The sequence below is a fragment of the Felis catus genome, chromosome A2 (assembly GCF_018350175.1).
Source record: "Felis catus isolate Fca126 chromosome A2, F.catus_Fca126_mat1.0, whole genome shotgun sequence".
NCBI classification, from domain to species: Eukaryota; Metazoa; Chordata; class Mammalia; order Carnivora; family Felidae; genus Felis; species Felis catus.
The window spans coordinates 104,281,043-104,302,352 of record NC_058369.1 but is presented as its reverse complement, the minus strand read 5'-3'; the positions used below and the strand labels follow the sequence as shown (position 1 = coordinate 104,302,352).

Below are 21,310 nucleotides of genomic sequence, written 5' to 3'. Positions count from 1 at the left end.
TCTAGAGTAACAAAATATCTTTACCTTCCAGGAGACTTTCCACCAAATCTCAGACTCTGGCAAGTTATAATAATGCAATTAGGAAAGGAAATTTTATAGGAGAAACTAATTAAATAAGTGATAGGAAAGCCTAATACTATTTTAAAAATTTCAGCTATAAATGAAGGAAGATGGTGCCTACTTTTTTTTTGACAACTATGATATGATGTGTTGGACTTGCTCTTGCTATAAAGTGGTTTTTAAACTAAAAATTGAACATATAGCCTAGGTTCTTTCAAACACATGACCAAGCAAATAAAATAAATAGAAACCTGTAAAAATGTATAGGTCCTACAGCAAAAATGTCATGAATCAACTATCTTGAAAAAAATAAATAAGAGGGTTGATATTGACATAGGTTCAAATAATTAAAAACAGAATAACCAGCTCTCTATGTTTTAAACTATTGTTTCAAATTGATTATATCCCACAATACAACCCTCAACCCCAAGAGGATTTCCTCTAGACTGAATTTTTATTCATTATATAAGACTGTCTTATGGGATTTTTTTTCCTTTTATTTATTTTTACAGTTTTATGCACTCCATCATGTTATGCTTATGCTTGGGATTTCTTTATTCACATAAATCAGAAAATTATATTGTGGTCAGAATTATTCATGTGTATCTTCTGATACAGGAACTACTCTACCCTAAATTTAAATGAGTTTCATCTTCAAGAGAGTGCTCATGACATCTTATATGTACTACTTCAAAAATTACTGACCAAATAGGATAGACCTTCTTAACTTTGTTGAAGCACTTTGCATTTCTTCACTGGAATTTTTATTTTCTCCTTATCTTCTTTAATGATAGAATAAAAAAAACTCATAAAATTTAAAACTGCATGTTTTTGAGGAATGAAAACAAACAGAAATTTGATTTTAAACGACAAATGACATCATTTTGGAAGCAAATATTTAAAATCATTTAATAGGACTAATATATGTTTCAACACCTTTTTCTTTTTGAAACACTTAATTTCTATGCCCTCAGTTAATTTCATAGTGTTTTATCAAAAAATTTTTAAAAGAAATCAGAAAGGGTTCCCTTAACATACCAAAAGACTCTTTGTTACTGTACTTTGAAAGAATGATACCTCTTTTAAATGAGGTTTCCTTTCATGCCACCTACTCCTCCATCTCACCTAGGGTTTTAAATAAATTTCTTCATCTCAACAAAAGAAACAAAAGGTTAAAATTAACAGTCTCTGCACCCTCAGGAATAGCCACTGTGCAACATCAGCTGAGATTCCTGATTAGCATTATGTCTGATACAAAAAAAAGTACCAAATCAAAACAAAGAAACAAAGAAGAAAACAAAACAAAAAACAAAATCTACCTAGGCCATCTTTTCACTTTTCTTTATTTCATAAGAGAGAAGCATTTAACACATTCATTTTGATAAATGGTAAGGAAGTGCTAATGAAGCTCTTGTCAATAAACAAGTGTTGGTCTTAACATTATTACTAATAAATTTCAACTTTTATAATATGTAACAACTTAGTAATTTTGCTATTTTATGAGATAAAGTAATAATAGTATTAAGTGTTTAAATCAAATTGTTTTTGTGGCCTCTATATACCGAGCACTGTGTCAAGTGCTCTTGTCAAGAGAAAATTGTTTCTTGTGTTCAAAATCCAGATTTTGAACTCTTAATTACATCTCAATCCAGAAAATAACCATGTGTGGCAGGTTAGTAAGAGAATGAAATGTTTCTGAACTACAGTTTCCACTAAATAAGATTTTAAGAAAGCCCTATACTGTGATTTTTCCCCCATTATATCTGTGATGAGAAAATGATGAAGATGGAACCTTAATGCCCTGAAGACAAAGTCTCAGCATCCCATTTACCTGACAAGATTTTCATTGTCTCCAGTTCCCTTGCAAGTTGCACATTCAGTTCGCAAATCTTCAGCCTTAGGCTTCTTTTGTAACACAGACTGCCTTTGCCTTCTCTCTCTAGGAATTCTTTCCTGCCATACAAGAGAAAACAAAACAAAACAAAACATAAAACAAAATCTGGATATGAGGAAAAAAGAAATAATTTAAGCAAGAAAGTTTTTCAAAGTTTAGACTGTGTAAAAAATGCTTAACTTATTCCAACCTCATGTTTTTCTTCCTCAGGAATGAAGCTTCGCTTTCGTCCTCTGGTTCTCTAAGAAAAAAAAAGATGCCACAGAAATATCTAATGTTTAATTAATAATAATAAAAAAATACTCTCTGTTAAATGTTACTCCTTAAGTTAAGGACTTGGAAAATTAGTATTTCTAATTAATACTGTATTCCTCTAGCAATATTTTGTTAACAATTTATCTATGAGAGATAAAAACATAACAAATTAAATGTACTTTACAAGTTCTTTACTTATAAATTACACAAATTTCTGATAGGAAAAATAAGTTCTCCAAAATCAGAATGATTTTTTTCAACACTTTATACATGTCACACAATTATGATTTATCTAGAGCATTTCAATTTTCATAACTTACATGCTTCTATAGCTGAAATGCTACACCTGGACTCCTCCTACTTCTAGTATTCTCATGTGTGTACATACATGTTTGTATAATATAAAGAATTTCTAACTGTCATAAAAAAAGTGGGAGTAAAAGATCTCAGATGTCCCCAAATCCTAGGTGAAATAAAACATAGTATAAATTACTTACTTTAAACGAATTTAGTTGAAAGTTTACATCAATTATTTCACAATATATTTACTATTTCAAAGATGACCTCTATATGTTCAAAAATAATATATGGGGTGCCTGGGTGGCTCAGTCGGTTAAGTGTCTGACTTTGGCTCAGGTCATGATCTCACAGGTCATGAGTTCAAGCCCATTATCGGGCTCTGTGCCGTCAGCTCAGGGCCTGGAGCCTGCTTCAGATTCTGTCTCTCTGCTCCTTCCCTGCTCACACTCTCTCTCAAAAATAAACATTAAAAATTTTTTTAATAAAAAAAGTAATATAAATACAATAGTATTTGCGGCCAATATGTTAAAAATCTTTATCCACATAGGACAGCCTCCTGTAGATGTGTAATCCCCATGTTCAGACCACAGCTCTTAGAGAGACTAAAAGAGAATGGAGGCACCATTCCCACAAATTATTTTGCCTGACTGTTGAGATCAAGGAACATTCCCAAATTAGAACAGGTACCAATAATTCTAAACAGAAATGATGTCCAATGCATTGATGTCTTCCTAAATTACTCTCATTTCAATTCTTCATAATACTGAGTCCACTGTCATTTAATAACATTGCCAATTGCATACTGTTTAATCTACCCCTAGATAACCAAGCGTTGACTAAATTAGTCATTCAAAGGAAGTAAATTTATAAACTCTATGTACTGCTAATCAGGATGTTCTAATTACATTATGGAATAAGTTAGAAAAAGACTATATCCAGGAAAAGGCTTTAAATGCAGGCCCTACACATTAAGGAGGGCACTTGCTGCCATGAACACTAGGTGTTATATGTAAGTGATGAATCATTAAATTCTATTCTGAATTCTATTCTGAAACTAGTATTAGGCTATATGTTAACCAACTTGGATTTAAATAAAATTTAAAAAAAAAGAAAAAGGAAAACACACACAAAAATAAAGATATTTTCTCCACACATATACACAAAAAAAAAGAAAAAAATCTTTGAAGTTACTGACTGAATTTACTGCCAGAGTCAATGAATTATTCACCTTTGTAACTCTGGTACACAGGAAGCAAAGTATCTGGTACTAAGTAAGCACTAAATAAACAGTGGTTGAATAATGCATGGATAAAAAAATTTAAGATAGATAAAATAATTAAGAGTAGGACCTACATATATCCATTCTTACTTCCAAAAAACAGTACTGAGCCTTGCTCCTCAAAATATCAGTCATGGCCCATAAATTCTGGCATCCCCTGGGAGCTTGCCAGAAATGTAGAAGCTCATGCTCACTTCGACATACTGAATTAGAGTCTGCCCTTTAACAAAATCCGCAAGCAAATTATACACACATTAAAGTTTGAGAACATCAGTATGAAGAGTCCTTAATACTGACACTTATCCAGGTTTCACCTATAACCTTGAAGCTAGCTCTTTACATATTCATCTTTCCTTTCTGTGACATTCCTGTTCTTTAATTTCTGTCCTCTGACACAATTCATCACAAAACTGGTAAAAGCCTTGTCCTATTCATCTTTCTTGACTTAATTAAAAATAATACAACATGTACTACATTAAAGCTCAATAAATTTGTTTTAATCAAATAAGTGGGTAGGTTGAAACTCATAATTATACTAGATAATACAAATGATAAAACAACTGACAAAAAGGATAAATTACTGTTCCCTTCTCTACTGATCTATTTTTAATTTGCATAATTTATGCAATAAGGTCATTTCAATAAGGTGATCCAAATAACCAATATCAAAGGGGAAATATTGAAATTACTCATTTGAGTCCCATAACATCTAAGAATCCCCAAAAGGCCTTCACACATTCCCCTATTTTTCTTCATTCAACCCATCTTTAGGTAATGAAGTAGCAATTCAGTTTGTTTCTTTATCTAGTAGTAAACTGCTACCAGTAATTGGGGTTCTTTTTTGCATAGAAGTCAACTACTACCAGGTTTTTAAATTATCTAACCATTGAATTAATTTTTGAAATATATATGTGAATGTCCTAAGTTCATGTTTGCAATTCTTTTGAAGATATACAATAATTTAACATTTCTGATTAATACTTTAAATCCTTAAACCTCTCATATGATTGCATCAATTGCAAGTTTTTCATACCCACACTGTAATTAATATCATAAGGCATAAAGCCAAGGGGTGATACCATCACACAATGGCATAGTTGTATTTCTCAATAAATTTCTTATTTAACCATGTATATGTCTTATGAAAGTGCTATTTTTTTCAAGTTTATTTAATTGTTTTGAGAGAGAGAGAGAGAGAGAGAGAGCATCAGAGAGAGGGAGAGACAGAATCCCAAGCAGGCTCTGCACTTCCAGCGCAGCGCCCGATGCAGGGCTGGATCCCACGAACCATGAGATCACGACCTAAGCAGGAATCAAGAGTCAGATTCCACCCAGGCTATTTTTTTAAAGTGCAATTTTTAAAATGTTTATTTACTTATTTCTGACGGGGGGGCAGAGAAAGAAAGAGAGAGGGAGTGCGCACATGCACACGTGTGCATAAGTGGGGGGTGGGCATAGAGAGAGAGAGGGAAACACAGAATCCAAAGCAGGATCCATGTTCCAAGCTGTTAGCACAGAGCCAGACGAGGAGCTAGAACTCAGGAACAATGAGATCATGACCTGAGTTGAAGTCAAATGCTTAATGGACTGAGACACCCAGGCACTGCAAAGTGCTATTTTTAAAATGAATATATTTATAATTACCCAAAAGAGTCATTTTAAATTAAGTATACTTATTAGCAAATGGTAATCTTTGATGTATTTCTGTGGTAATTTTAAATAACAAAACACAAGTAACATAAACAATTTCCAGCCAGAAAAAAAAAGAGGTGTTATAAACAAGATGAAATTATAGCATCTTAGAGCTCTGAAAAAGCAGTCCAAAGAAGTGACTTGATGATTACACAGCTGATAACTGACAGAGGCAAACTTCAAACTCAGGTAGCTCAACTCTTAATTCAGTAATTTTTCTTGCATGGCAATCCAAGGTTAATAGTATAATCCCAAGTAGAAATGAGTAAAATTATTACAAGAAAGCAAATCTCTTATTTCCACTTGAATACTTAAATAAATTATAACATTGTGATGCCTAAAGGAAAAATTCTTGTATTTTGAAACAAGTAGAAACTTCCTTCCAACGAAGAGGAGACTTCAATACCTTAAAATGACACTATAATCTACCCAACTTGGCATTCTATACAGTACAATGACTAATAGAATCCAGTACCAAAGTAAAGTACAGCAATCTTCTTTTTTTGGCATTTATCACACCAGTAATATTAAAAAAAAATTAATCCAAACACAGTTTTTTGCAATACCAAGTCCTCCAACTAGGGAAATACTGGAAATTGTTTTTTGCCCCCTAGGTTTTTTTTTTTTTAATATTTATTTATTTTGAGGGAGATAACGCATGCATGTACACATGGGATAGGAGGAGATAGAGAGGGAAAGAGTTTTCTTTTCCTAGTTTTAATGAAGTGGCAGCCACTGTAATAATGACAATTCATAACTGCCTACAATTGCAACAGATAAGATATCTTAAACATGGTGTCCCTGAAAGAATCAGAAAATGTAAGGGTAAGAGTTAAAAAGGGAGAAATGATACAAAAAGGAATAACAAAAACATGTTTAACTCATGCAACAAATTTCAATTATCCAAAAGCTTGCTCTTAGATATATAGAAATATTCATAACTGGGTGGTCATTTCATGATATATATACATTGAGGCTGATGTTATTTTAGAAGCACAATAATAATAATAATAATAATAATAATAATAATAATTCAGGGTGAAAACAGCATGTGGAAGAAGGAAGAATTATATTTAAAAAGTATAGGCTTTACAACCAAACACAGATACATTATCTAGAATTCCCAATGATAGAGGGTTCAAATTACAGACAATGTATCTAAGTTAAAAAGGAATAAAGTATTTTTACCTACCAAGCATCATTTTAATAGTTTATTCATCCAAAAGATGTAATTAAATGTTTCAGTAATTTCACTAACATTTGGACTAGAAACCATGCAACAAATTTTAATTAATTCTTTAGCACTGGGGTTATTTTAATTTACAGTGAAGCTAGATTCATGATGATTTTCACAAGGTTAGAATGATTCATTTGACAAATGAACTAAATTTCAAACTAACAGACAGTACCTCAACATCTTTGATATCACTAAGATGGGTTTCACATATTCATTTGTGTGTTTTCTCTAAATTTAGCATGTATCTTTTTTTCACAATTAATAAACTAGCTATATGTGGTTAAAAGAAACATAAGGAATGCCTCCCTGTGTAATTTCTACATAAAAAGAGAATATGGTTATTCATGAACAAAATTCTAAATTCAATGTTAATTAGGACAATCAGGTCAAACCTTGAAAACCTGTTAAGCTAAAATTCGGATTTATGCTGAGGAATCAATGCCAGCAACTGTGTGGCAGTTATACAAAATCGTTCAATATAATTTTTTTAACTTTTCAAAATAAATTTATGTAACATAAAATTCCTTAAAAAATAAGTATATGTTTTCCAGTCATAAAACAGTATATTGGAAACAATTACTTAGTAAAGCTCATATGATATTCAAAATAAAATAAAAACTATATACGTATCAACAAGCACCATCTGTTTCTACTGGCTACTGGCACATAACAGATGGAATGGTGATCACCAAAAGTGAGTTTTCCCCCTTCTTGTCAGTTGGCTATGGAGTTTATTTTTATCTAATTTAATTTTAACGGGATTAGGAAAATATGTAGAATGAAACTATGACTGATTTTTCTTAACACTATAAATTAAAATAACCACACGCCTAATTAAAAGTAGAAAAAAAATTATACATTGTACAAATTAACAAATAAGAATCTATAAAATCCTTCTCATGAATGGTGGTATATTCAAAATAAGTAAACTCCTGAAGCTCTGACTATTCTTTGTTGTTATTCTACATCCCAGGAAGTAAATAAAAATTACAGATTTCCAACAGGCAAAAAAAAAAAGCACAGCATGAGTCTTCGGGCTCTGAATAGATTATCTGAGCTAAGGATACCCATAGTAGATCCCTTCCAGTAAGCCAAAGTGAGTTACATACAGTCCAGTTCACCACAAAAATTTCTGCCAGGGTTTCTTCTAAGGATCTTTAACAAACAGAGGCTATACAATCTGTTTAGTACTTCAGAGGTCACTTTAAGTCTAATAAGAGACTAAATCTCTGATATCTAAAGCCTCAATACATAACCCTTTATTTCCAGAACTGTAATAATTTAATTTAAAAAGTATAAAGATGACAAGTAAGTTAAGACACAATGCACAGTAATCTTTAGTCATTTCAATAGGGCTGAGTCCACATGTTTCTGTTTCCACTTAAATCAGCATCAAGAATTACACATACACATACACACACACACACACACACACACACACACACACACAGATATAAACACACAAAAAAACATTCTGGTTTTTCAAATTCTTAGGATATAGGTTCTAACATTGTTAAATAGGCCACTATTTTGCATGTGTAAAATTAGTTTAAAAACAAATGTAATGAAAGAACACTCTAGGATATTTGATTATCTCTCGAATGAACAATGCCACTTGAAACAGGCTATTGACTTCAGACTTTAAGTTAGATGGAAAACAGTTTAACCAGGTGCTTAAGTTTTTTTTTTTTTCCCAAAATAATGATCTATAACAAAAGGTGCCCCCTGAAAAACAATATGCTTTTAGTCAAAGTTGCTAAAAAGTACTTGGAGTTTTTAATGCATTTATTTTCCAAAAAAAGGAGATCTATAAAACAAAATAAAATGTATGAGATAGGAAAAAAGATGAGACAACTTCAAAGAGAGTAGAAAATGATGCATGTGTGTAAAAGACTATGAGAAGATAGGTCCCAATAAGTCCTTTGGCACTTGTATAAAAAGATGAAAAGTCACTAGATAATATAAAGTATAGAGAAAATGAAAAGAAAATCTGAACACTTTCAAGTTACATTAAAGTTATAAGAAAATATGCCAAAAAAGTACAAACATCAATTTTAAACTAACTTCAAAAGGGACATGGGTAAGCTAATTTATATTTTCTTCAAAAGCAATTACCTTGCCTAAAAGCAAATGAAAAGTTTCCACATAAAAAAATAATGCAGAGAAAATGTCTACATAACAAGGTACTTACACAAAAGTAGCCCAGGCAGACTTTGAGTAATTACATAGTTTCACCAATGAAATACAATTAATATATAAGGAGAAATGGACTAATTCCCTTCTAACCAATAAAGGACTAGAGAAAAAAAAAAGACTCTTCCAAAGTACACTAGCTTCAGGTGCATAGCTATTTTGAAAGATGGAAAAAACTCATTTGTGAAATACTCTGTAAGTACCCGGTGTGAACCAAACCCTGTAGAAGTAGATAACAGACCTAAAGCGGTTGCCAGGACAGATCCTATTCTCTTGGGATTTCAGGTCCACTAGTCTAGAGATCTTGCTCAGATCTTTCAAAATCTCAACTATAATCAAAATTGTTCCTGAATTTAGAGTAAGTACTTTTTAATACAGTTAATATAATATAAAACTCTACATTCACCTTAAAGATGGGTATAGGAAAAAAAAAAAAAGATGGGTTAAAAAAAATGCCTAACAACAAAAAATTCTCAAAAAAAAAAAAAATGTAACTGGCAACTCTCAGGCAGGAATGGAAAAGGAAAGAATTCATTCAGACTGGCAAAAGGATGAAAAATATCAAGGATGGTAGCAAAAGCATTACTAAAATGATTAAACATAGTATCCAACTAAGATACTGGAATTTTAAGTGAAGGCAAGAGTTATGTGGGTAACTAGGACACTGTATAATTGTGACAAAAAAAAATGGCTATTGGACTAGGAATATTAAAAAGCACCCATGACATAGTGAGGTCAAAGGAATTAGGATTTAATCATGATTATTTCACATACATCTTAAAATTAAAATCCAGTATTATTTCATATAATCCCATCTCTGTACCCATTTGGAAAACTTCACAAATATCCCTGATAGTCATATAGCTTCAATTATAGCCAAGAACAAGGAAGCACGTTTTCATAGTAAGACAATTCTAATTGTTGTTGGCACCAGTTTTACTGTCTGAACTTATCCTAGCATTCAAGTAACAAAAGTTTAAATATTTAAAAATAAGTTGCCAGATCTCTATTATATAAAGGGTCTCTGTCCATTTATTAAACTAATAACATAAAAACAAACTTAATTACAATTGTAATAAGGACAGCAAAAGAAAAGAGTGCTATGGGAATAATCTTCAATTATTCCTCAGAGTATCCTTCTGGAATTTGACTATAATATCACATTGGATTTTGCTTTCTTAGCTCATATGAACTAAAATTAGGGATGAGGGCAATAATAGATTATTTAAAGCTGTACAACAGATGTGTAATCTCAGTCATTTTTCATTTGCTTAAGAGTCCAACTAGAAAGAAACATCATTTTAGCCATGTTACAAAGCACAGATAAAAGAGAGGGAAAAGGTGCTGCATCATTCTTTTCTTTTTAAAATATCATCAGTGTCATTAGCCAGCAAAGAATGCAAATCAAAACCATGAGATACCACTTCACGCCCACTAGGATGACTATATAAGGACACAAATAAATGTTGTTCAGTATGTTAAAAAAAAAAAAAAAAAAAAAAAAAAACTAGGGTCCTCATACACTGCTGGTGAGAATAGAAAATAGTATGGCCAGTTTAAAAGCAGATTCTCAAATGTTCAAATCAGAGTTATCCTAGGACCCAGCAATTCCACTCCTAGCAATACAACTAAGATAAGTGAAAACTCATGTTCACAACAAGGCCTGTATGTGAATATTCATAGCAGTATGATTTATAACAGCCAAAAAGTGAAAAACAAAACAAACCCACATATATCCATCAAGTAACAGATGAATAGATAAATTTAAAAATCCAGTATATCCATATAATGGAATATTACACAAAAATTGAAAGAAATGAAGTATCATACATACCATGACATGAATAAGTCCTAAAATATTATGGTAGGTGAAAAAAATGCCGTCATAAAACACCACATATTATTCCCTTTATAAGGAATGTCCAAAATAGGTAAATATACGGTGACAGAAAGTAGATTAGGAGTTGACCAGGGCGTGTGGCTAGGAAAATGGAGAATAGAGTCACTGGTAATGGGTATAGGAATTTTGGTGGGAATGGGGGTGCAGGGAGGAGCAGAGCAATAAAAATGTTCTAAAATTAGGGGCGCCTGGGTGGCTCAGTCGGTTCAGTGTCTGACTTCAGCGCAGGTCATGATCTCACAGTTCGTGGGTTCGAGCCCCATGTGGGGCTCTGTGCTGACAGCTCAGAGCCTGGAGCCTGCTTTGGATTCTGTGTCTCCCTCTCTCTCTGCCCCTTCCCAGCTTGCTCTCTCAATCTCTCTCTCTCTCTCTCTCAAAAATAAATATAAACATTAAAAAAAAATTCTAAAATTAATTTTGGTAATGGCTGGACAATTCCATGAATTTACCAAAAACCACTAAATTATACAACATTAAATGAATGAATTGTATGGTATGTGAATTATATCTCAATAAAAGTTATTAAAAAAATCAGCCATAAGTTGATCATTTTTAATTGTAGCAAACTTTAAAGAATAATGAACCAATTTTCCATTACTGCTTAAATGATTTTATATTTAACTTACATCTAAATAAAGCAAAAATGCCTTTCAAAATCATTTCAATATCCATCAATGTTGAAAAAACTAATTAAGCACTACAAAATTCATCTACTGACTCTACATCATTTACTCCTTTTAAGTACTTATGTGATTTAGACTGGGATCACATGGATAACCCTGGTTAATCTTCCTATCTCCAGATCCATAACTAAATTTAATCATACCTGCAAAGTTCCTTTGCTATGTAAGGGAACATATTTACAAGGTCTGAGGATTAGGACGTGGACATGTTTGGAGGGCCATTATTCCACTTACCACACTAGAAATCAAATGTATACACAAACACATTTATTAAAGCTATCATCCTATAGATGGAGATAAGGCATTAACAATGACTATTTGAAAAAAATACAAGTAACACTTAAAAAACAAAATCCTGAAGTAAGTAACAATCACACAAACTATATAGATAAGAAATAAAATGCTACTTTGGTTTAAAATTCAGCAACATAAAGGTATAAGGGATTTCACTCCCTCCCTATGCTGTCAGGAGATTACTCTTCTCCCACCAGACACAGGGGGCATATTCTCTGGAGAAAAAAAACTAAACAGACTCTGGACAATGGATTATCAGGCACAGAGAAGCGAACAGTGAGACAGCAAAACAGAAACCAGAAGGTTTAAATGAAATTCTGTTTCTGAACTGTGAGACCTTTAGCCCTTTTTTCCTTACCTGTCCAGGAGTCTGGCAGTTAAAATTATACCTACCAGTTAAGAGATAAGAGAATAGTTCTACTGAACTGATGTAGAAAACATCTACAGATATTGACATTTAAGGTGTTCTCAAAGAATACGTCCCCAGATCATAAAATCACAGCTATAGGGAAAATGGCTTAAACTTAATTACTATATATATATATATATATATATATATATATATATATATATGGACATCAAAGGATCCCCAGGCATCTGAAAGCTTCAACATGAAAGAGACAAACACAAACAGAAATAAGGATCCCAGAGGAAACAAAGACAATGAAGGATACAAAAGAAAACTGAAAAGTAATTACAATAAATATTCCTAAAGAGATAAAAGAAGTTTTTGCCATCATGAAATAAGAACATCTGTTATTAAAAGAAAAAGGAACAATGAAGGTACACACACATCCCAAATCAGAAATTTAGTAAAACAGTTGGAATATAAAGTTGAGAAAATCTCCCAGAAATTTAAAAGAAAAGAAGAAAGAAATGAATATTATGATTAAAAAAAAAATAAAAAATCAGAGATCCAATCTAGGAGCACTAAAATACAATTAGTGGAAGTTCCAGAAAAAGAAAATAGAAAAAGAGAAGGATAAAAATTACCAAAGAAATAATAAAAATTCATTTCTCAGAACTAAAATACATGAGTATTTTAAACAGAAAGGGTTCAGTGAGCTCCCAGAAATGAATAAAAATATACCATACCAAACAAGATACTGAATCATACCACTGAATACAATGGAAAAAGATAAAAAAGCCGGAGAGATACAAGACAGGGGGGAAAAAAAAGAGTTACAAAAGCAGAAAGCAATACTTATAGCCAGGAGTCAGTCAAGTGATACCTTTTTAAAAAAAAAAAAATGTAGGGGCGCCTGGGTGGCTCAGTCGGTTAAGCGTCCGACTTCAGCTCAGGTTGCGATCTCGCGGTCTGTGAGTTCGAGACCCACGTCGGGCTCTGGGCTGATGGCTCAGAGCCTGGAGCCTGTTTCAGATTCTGTGTCTCCCTCTCTCTCTGCCCCTCCCCCGTTCATGCTTTGTCTTTCTCTGTCTCAAAAATAAATAAACGTTAAAAAAATTTTTTTTTAAAAATGTAATATTTTATGCACAGCCATATTACTATTGAAGCGTAGTTTTTTTTTTTTAATTTTCAAGTATGTAAGATCTCAAAAATTTACCTCTCACTAACCTTTACTAAGTAAGTTATTGAAGAAGTTGCCCCATCAAAATAAGGGAATAAATAGAAAAAAAAGTTTTTTTAATGCAAACAACAAAATATTCTACCTATGGGAGGTTAAAAGGAAGTCCCATGATGATGAAACAAAGTCCAAGGATGACACTGAAAAACAAACTCAGATTAGAGCTGGAGGAGAAAGGGCTCCAGAGGAAAAATCCAAGATTTTTTTTTTATTTGATATGGCTGACCATATAAAAAAATTTGTGCATTAGAAATATTTTGGGCGCCTGGGTGGCTCAGTCAGATAAGCATCCGACTTCGGCTCTGGTCATGATCTCACAGATTGTGGGTTAGAACCCCGTGCTGGGCTCTGTGCTGACAGTTTGCTCAGAGCCTGGAGCCTGCTTCAGATTATGTGTCTCCCTCTCTCTCTGCCCATCCCCCCATCACTCTGTGTCTCTGTCTCTCAAAAATAAATAAATGTTAAAAAAAAAAAGTATTTTACAAAGAAGTTGAAGATTGTAGCAAGAGTTGCTTTTAGATTCAAAGAAACTAAATAAATTGAAAAACAATGGAAGGCAAAGGAAGTCATTTTTAAAACTCTATTCATGCCTTCCTTTAAAAATAAACTAAATGAATGAGAATCCTTAAAATTTAATTCATCAGTGGGATAGTCAGTGTATTGTTTCCTTCAGTGTCTGCCTCACCCTGCCTACTCAGCTTTATAACAGCAATAGGGTAAAAAGTGTTCATAAAGTGAGAAAGCATGTTTCTATTATTGTTAAACAATATTTTATCTTTGGGATGTTACTATCATAAAGAAGTCAGTATAAAATTGGCTAGGTAAAACAATCAAATGTCACTTTGAAAATAGAGCAAAAGGAAAATTTCAAAAACATAAAATCTTGGAAGCAAGTCAACAGACACACCTCATGGCCCATTTGTTGAAAAGTGTCTCCTGGAAGCATTCATAAAGACAACCAATAAATATAATAAAGGTAATTTCCAGAAAGGGAAAATAAAAAGATTAACAATAAATATGGTCTTTAAAAATACAACAACTTTTATTATATGTCATGAAGCCTAATTAAAAAGTACTACCTTCCCTAGATTCTTTGAGTATCAATGTACTTTAACTCTCTAATCAATTAAACAGTGTTAAGGATAAAATAATAAATGCAAATGTGAATTTTAGTTGTAGAAAGACTGCAGATTATTTAACATATTTTATAAATGAGGATACTGAGTACAACAAGGTATAAATTAAAGTACTTCTCCAAGGCCACACAAAGGGTTATTGGTGGAGTATGAACTACAATTCAAATCTACTATGTGCTAGTCCAGGTACTTTCCACCCCACATTATGCTATCTTACAGATTTTGATGTTATCTAAAACACTCAAGAATTTGATTTTTATACCATCTTCTACTTTTTTTTTTAATGTTTATTTATTTTTGAGAGAAAGAAAAAGAGACAGACGGAGGAGCAGACAGAGAGGGACACAGAGGATCTGAAGCAGGCTCTGTGTTGACAGCAATGACATTTAACAGACCAAGCCACCCAGGCGCCCCTACCATCCTCTACTTTTTAAAGGGGATGATGCTACCAAAAAAAAAAAAAAAAAGTCTAGAGAGGAAAATATGATATTTTAAATGGATAGTTACTTTCTAAAGCATAATTATAAGTCATATCCATAAACAAGGTATTTCTAATTGAATAAACAGAGGAGCTATTTAAATTTAAAAAACTCTTAAATCAGTCAATACATCAGAATTTCCTTAGCACAGAAATAATTAGAAGAGAAATGAAGTTTCCTAAAAAAAAAATCTGTATCTATTTATCTAAAAAAATAAAATAGTGGATATATTAACATTTTTGCTGAAAATGTGCAACACTCATTAATAATTAATAATCTTAAGTGATAAATGAATCTGTATTAAAACTAAATTATTAGGATTTGATCTAATTAACTTCTCTAAAATTTTGTCCAGTTCATAATGCAAGATGCTTCTGCTATCAAATTGGCTATTATAAAAACATGTTGTGGGGTGTCTGGTTGGCTCAGTCAATGACCATCGAACTCTTGATTTCAGCTCAGGTCATGATCTCATGATCTCACAGTTCATGGGATCAAGCCCCATGTCACCGTGGAGCCCACTTGAGATTCTCTCTCTCCCTCCCTCCCCTCTGCTCCTTCCCGCCTCACACTCATGCTCTCTCTCTCAAAATAAATAAATAAACATGTAAAAAACAAAACAAAACATATTGTAAGAAAGACAGCTATAGGTATAATGATACCTAACTTTTTACACTAAATTCCCTGTATTCCCTAGTTAAATTACATTTATTTCAGGGCCACCTTTTTATCAGTATACCTCCTTGATGTAATAGACCATGTCTTCATTTTGGTGTTCTACTCAGGATTTGTTGGCAAGTGCCTTACATTATTAGTTACTCAAGAGATACATGTTGAAAAAAAATTAACCTGGTCATTGTTCATTAGTAGGACTAGGAACCACAAATAAAGACTAGAGAGTATGGAAAGACCTGGATTCCCACACAGCCAATTTTTATTGCTTAAGACGGAGAACTATTAAACTCTGAAGTAAATACGACTAAAGCACTCACAAAAAAAGATAACTGCTTACAGTTTTGACTATTACAAAGGAAATACAACATAAATTTGAGTTCCTATATATTATAAGCAAAAGTTTATCGTGAAATACTGTCTTCTCTTTACTGGACTCTGAAGGTTTACAAAAGAGGACAACATAGCTAAAGATCAAGTAACTGAGGTTAGAGATTGTGTTGCATGCAACAGAAGTTACAATCTACCCTCTAAATGATATGAGATAAAGCTGAAAATGAACAAATCAAAGTAGATGAAAGAACTACAGAATTACTGGGATCTCAAAGGTGTGAAAAACAAAACAATTAACTCTTAAAACTAGAATACTATAAAATCATAAAACACACTATATGATACTAGATAGTGAATGAATCACAGATCAGTAAAACAGCAACTACAAGGTCAATAGGATTACAAAGTTGTTTTGGCTCAATGACAAACAACCTTGAAAGGCAGAAGAAAGAAGATATTACCTGAAACTAGTGGAAAGGAGGTACTGTAATAAAAATTCATAGTTGACAGATTAAAACCACCTAACATTTAAGAAATTCAATTTTTTTTTTTTTTTACCAAATACAGGAATCAAAGAAAAACACTATATGTGAAGTATCAGCATTTTACATTTAAAAGTGGGCTAGGTATATAAATTAATTCACTGTCCTATAAGAAGGTTTTCATGCAGGAGAAGAAAAGCATTCTCCCAGTACAAAAGAAGCTAAATTATATTATGAAATGAGATTCCAGTCCCAGAGACTAAATATTTTCATTCCTATAATGAAACATACATAAAAAAATTCCCAATTATTATTACTGGCTATCAATGCAGCAGTGAAAACTACTAGTTTTCTCCAGATTGTATAATTAGACATGTGAAAATTACTATTTTATAAATTAATATTACCCTATGTACTGAATATATATATTAAAAGCATAGGCTCAACCCTAAAAAACTGCATAAAAGCAGACTTCTGAAATAGACATTGGCAACAGATGGTACAAATTGTAGGAATTCTACAGAAAAGAATTGCTTAATGTAATTTAAATAAAAGGAGCTCTCTGCTGAAATCTTTGTGAAAAGCCCTTTACACATTTGTGTAGCTTCTATAAATAGAAGAGCAGTGGAAGAAACTCACTGGGTTAACAGAGGCTGACCTAACATCACAAGAAACTTTTTTTAAGGTTCTCTACTTCACCCACGTTCCTTCCTTTTAATTAACTAAAAAGAAAAAAAAAAGAGGGAGAAAAGAGAAAGAAAAAAGGAAAGAAAAAACCTGTGACTAAAAACCTGTGACATAAATGAATGGCAAACATTGTGAGGGCTCAGCTGGACATTCAGCAAGTCAGGGAAGCAGTTAACCCTCTCTCTATTTTAAAACACTGCTGAGTCTGTAAAAATTCCAGGTTCAACTTCTTTGACCTACACTGAAGTTATCCTTTTGGTATTTACAATTCTTTAAGTCACTGTCTGTATTTATGCTGTTAGTGATTATTTTAATCATCTTATCAAGAACTTATTGCATGCTCTGCACAATGCTCAGAGCTGGAAGAAAACAGATGAAATATTATCAGTCTTCAAAGAGTAAAGAAAAGGGAGTGAGAGTAAAGGAGTCTGGAAATGTCACTTTTTAGATCACCTAACACTGCCAAGTACTACATTAGGCACTTTTAAAAACTGCAGTTGGTTAGTACGCTAGATTGTCTTTGGTTAATCTGACACACACCTCCATCACCACCACCATCACCTTACTCTGTTTAAGGCTGGAAACCACATTTCCCATAGTCTTCCCCCACAACCTTCTGTCTATGGTTCCATGTTAGTGACCACAGATTTGAAACATTTAAGTGAAGACCATTTTACTCAGGAGGTCATGGGAGTCAAATGCCTGGCTTTTTCACATGCTGTGCAGCCATATATTAATTCCTTTCCATTTGCTCCCAAGTCATAGTCCTGGCAGGCTTTGCAGACTTCTCCACAAATCCTCATTTTTCACCTACCCAACAGTATTCTTAGGGCTAAGATCTTCACTGTCAAAGTCTCTGACCTGGTGTCAGCAGCTACCACTGACTCGGAGCTTCAAGATAAATATTTCATTGACAATTTCTCTGATGTTTGACAGAACTCCTCTGACCAGTGGTGACAGATTTCTTGACATCTACAGCCCCAGATATACCAGCAGTGGTATAACCCCCTAATTCCCCACAGAGTGAATTCCGTTTTCTTGATCAAACCCTTAGTCACTAAACTGCTGAAATCACGAGAAGCCTGTGATTCTGGCCTTAGGAGAAGTGCCAGGAACAATCCTACCCAGAAAGGCAGCACAATGAGTACTTAAAAATATGGGCTCAGGAGCTATCTGATTCCCGGCTCTATCATTTAGAAGCTGTATGTCCTTCTGCAAGTTACTTGACATCTTTGCCTCAGTTTCTCAATTGTAAAATGGCAATGACATTAGTAACTACTTCGTTAGTACAGTAATAACAATTAATATAAAATACAAAGTAAATCACAAGTAATGGGTAAATAAAAAAATGCTTTTCAACGCTTCTCATTCTGATTTTCTAAAACCAGATCATTCTTCTTTTACTTATTAATACTTTAAGAGTTCCATGTTACTTGAACTATGCCCAGATTACTTTTCCGTATGACTCACTGATCACCCTTTCCTTTTTTTGACAGATACACCAAAAGAAATGTCAGAAAATCAAAGTTCAAAATATGTACCCTTGTAATAAAGGCAAATTCAAGGCATGTGAATTAGACTGGGAGAGGGTAATGTTGGGAGGAAAATCAAAGGAGACTTTATAATTTTGAATTTCTTTTAACAAAAAGTATTAACATATTACTTTCACAGCTAAAATTCAATTTAAAAATAATTCTAACATTCAGAGTAAATGTTTAAAAATAATGATACCCTAACAATATAAGATAACATGAAAATATCAATCAGAGAAAATGTCTATGTTTGTATAGAAGTATTTTCTTTTCTTTTTTTTTTTTTTTTCCAACGTTTTTATTTATTTTTGGGACAGAGAGAGACAGAGCATGAACGGGGGAGGGGCAGAGAGAGAGGGAGACACAGAATCGGAAACAGGCTCCAGGCTCTGAGCCATCAGCCCAGAGCCTGACGCGGGGCTCGAACTCATGGACCGCGAGATCGTGACTTGGCTGAAGTCGGACGCTTAACCGACTGCGCCACCCAGGCGCCCCTAGTATTTTCTGAAAATGTAGTATGATTTCATTCTTACACTTAAAAATAGCTCTTTTAACCCATTATTTTTAAACACCAAATCTCTAGTGCTATCATTTTTTTCAAGTAACTTTTCTGGATAATCTTTTAACATCTTTGGATAGAAAAATAAATTAGGAAAGTAACAGTAACACTGGGACTACATACATCTATATATATATATATATATATATATATATATATATATATATATATATGTTTTAAGTTTATTTATTTATTTTGAGAGAAAGAGAGTACAAGCAGGGGAGGGACAGACAGAGAAAATCTCAAGCAGGCTCTGCACCAGCAGCACAGAGTCCGATGCTGGGCTCAAACTCATGAACCATGAGATCATGACCTGAGCTGAAACCAAGAGGCGGAGACTTAACTGAATGAGCCACCTAGGTGCCCCAAAAAGCATCTGTATCTTATTGGATCTACTGTCTCAAAATATGCTGTATTCGTTCATATTTCTATAAATCTTTATTAAGGAAATCAGAGTAGAATAAAATGAAAAATGACTTTCCTCAGGATCTAAATAATAAAAATATATTAAGCCTTGCCAAAGTGGTCTATTACCCATTGCACTCTCTGGCTATGATAAATGGAAACTTCCTGTCAGCAGTAAAGAGTGGATGCCATTCTTCTAATAGCAGCCTTGTTCGGCACAAAGCAGGCAGTGGAGCACAAAAATTGAGTCCATGGGCCCATCTCTCTTAACACTGATCAACCAAATGAACAAATCCAAAAGATATCTGTTGCTTAATCAAAAAAGCTAAGATGCAATAAACCAAATGTTTTAGGTGGATGTGGAGTATTAGTTAGGCAAAAAGACCATTGTGTACTTCTCTATCTTCACTACCAATATCAAAGTATATACTTTTTTTCTACAGCAAGTTTCATACTATTTACAATTTAGAGGGAAACAAGCAGACCAACACAGAAGAGCAAAATAAACATATGCTGGCAGCCAATATATACACATGCTGCCAGTGACTTAGAGATTTGCTGCTTCTAATTTTTTCTTTTTTTTAATATCAATTTCCTCAAGGTAGAATAACCTTCAAACAGTTTATTAACTTCTATACTATTGCACTGTGATTAAGCACAGTGATGCCAATGCTCATATAAGCTTGGGGGGGGGGGTGGAATTCACACTCAGCTCAAAGTGCAAAGAAGTGTTGAATCTCATATTTTTTTAGTTAACTTATTCTTGAGAGATAGAGCATGTGTGCATGTGAGCAAGAGCAGGGGAGGAGCAGAGGGAGAGAGAGAAAATCCTGCACTGATAGTGCAGAGGCTGACAGGGGGCTCAAACTCAGGAACCATGAGTTCATGACCTGAGACAAAATCAAGAGTTGGATGCTTAACTGACACTCCGGTGCCCCCAAATCTCGTATCTAATGTGAATAAGCTCAGGTACACAAATTAGTAATTGGATATATGCCTGCCTTAGAGCACCATATTTCCAATGACACTACCAAAAGCCAAATGTTTGACGACTCCATCTGTACCTCAACTAAACCTCTAAATCTCTTCTACAAACCTTAAAAGAAAAAACACAGGTTCTTAATTCAAACTATCTGAGTTCAAGTCTTATTCTGCTTACTATCTATAAGATCACAGGTAGGTTACTCAAGCTTTCTGTGTCTCAGTTTTATTTTGAGTGAAATAGGTGTTATAATAGTCAAATACGAACTTATTTTTTATAAGAGGGAGTAGGCTGGAGGATTAGTACAGTGTCTGCATATGAGGCATACTCAATAAATGTTAGGTTTTACTACTAATTAAACAATCTTAGATAAAGGTAAACTAATCCCTCATGTCCTCTTCTGATTTACTGTCCTTTGCAAAAAGTAATGAAGTAAAATATCCAATGGTCAAATAGTAGGAAGAAATACAAAATAATAAACTAGTTGGGTTTATTGGCATTATGGCTAAACAGAAGTTAATAGTAGCAACATACAAGAATTTGCTCAAATACGCCAACATGTTCCCTTCTTTCCTTCTTTTGCTCCTTTACTACCACAAGAATGTTACTTTTAAATTTTTTTTTTCAACGTTTATTTATTTTTGGGACAGAGAGAGACAGAGCATGAGCG

The 21,310-nt window shown here is 33.2% G+C and overlaps 1 protein-coding gene across 8 annotated transcripts in view; it reads right to left on the bottom strand.

Moving 5' to 3' along the window:
* The window catches only part of PHF14 (PHD finger protein 14), a 217,823-nt gene that overhangs the window by 112,521 nt on the left and 83,992 nt on the right, over nt 1-21,310 (bottom strand). For all 8 annotated transcript variants that reach the window (XM_011280406.3, XM_011280403.3, XM_019825526.2 and 5 more), the window contains 2 exons: nt 2,145-2,195; nt 1,892-2,013 (listed from right to left, as the gene is read on the bottom strand). In XM_011280406.3, coding sequence (XP_011278708.1) covers nt 1,892-2,013; nt 2,145-2,195 — 173 coding nt within the window. The remainder of the gene's footprint in view (nt 1-1,891; nt 2,014-2,144; nt 2,196-21,310) is intronic.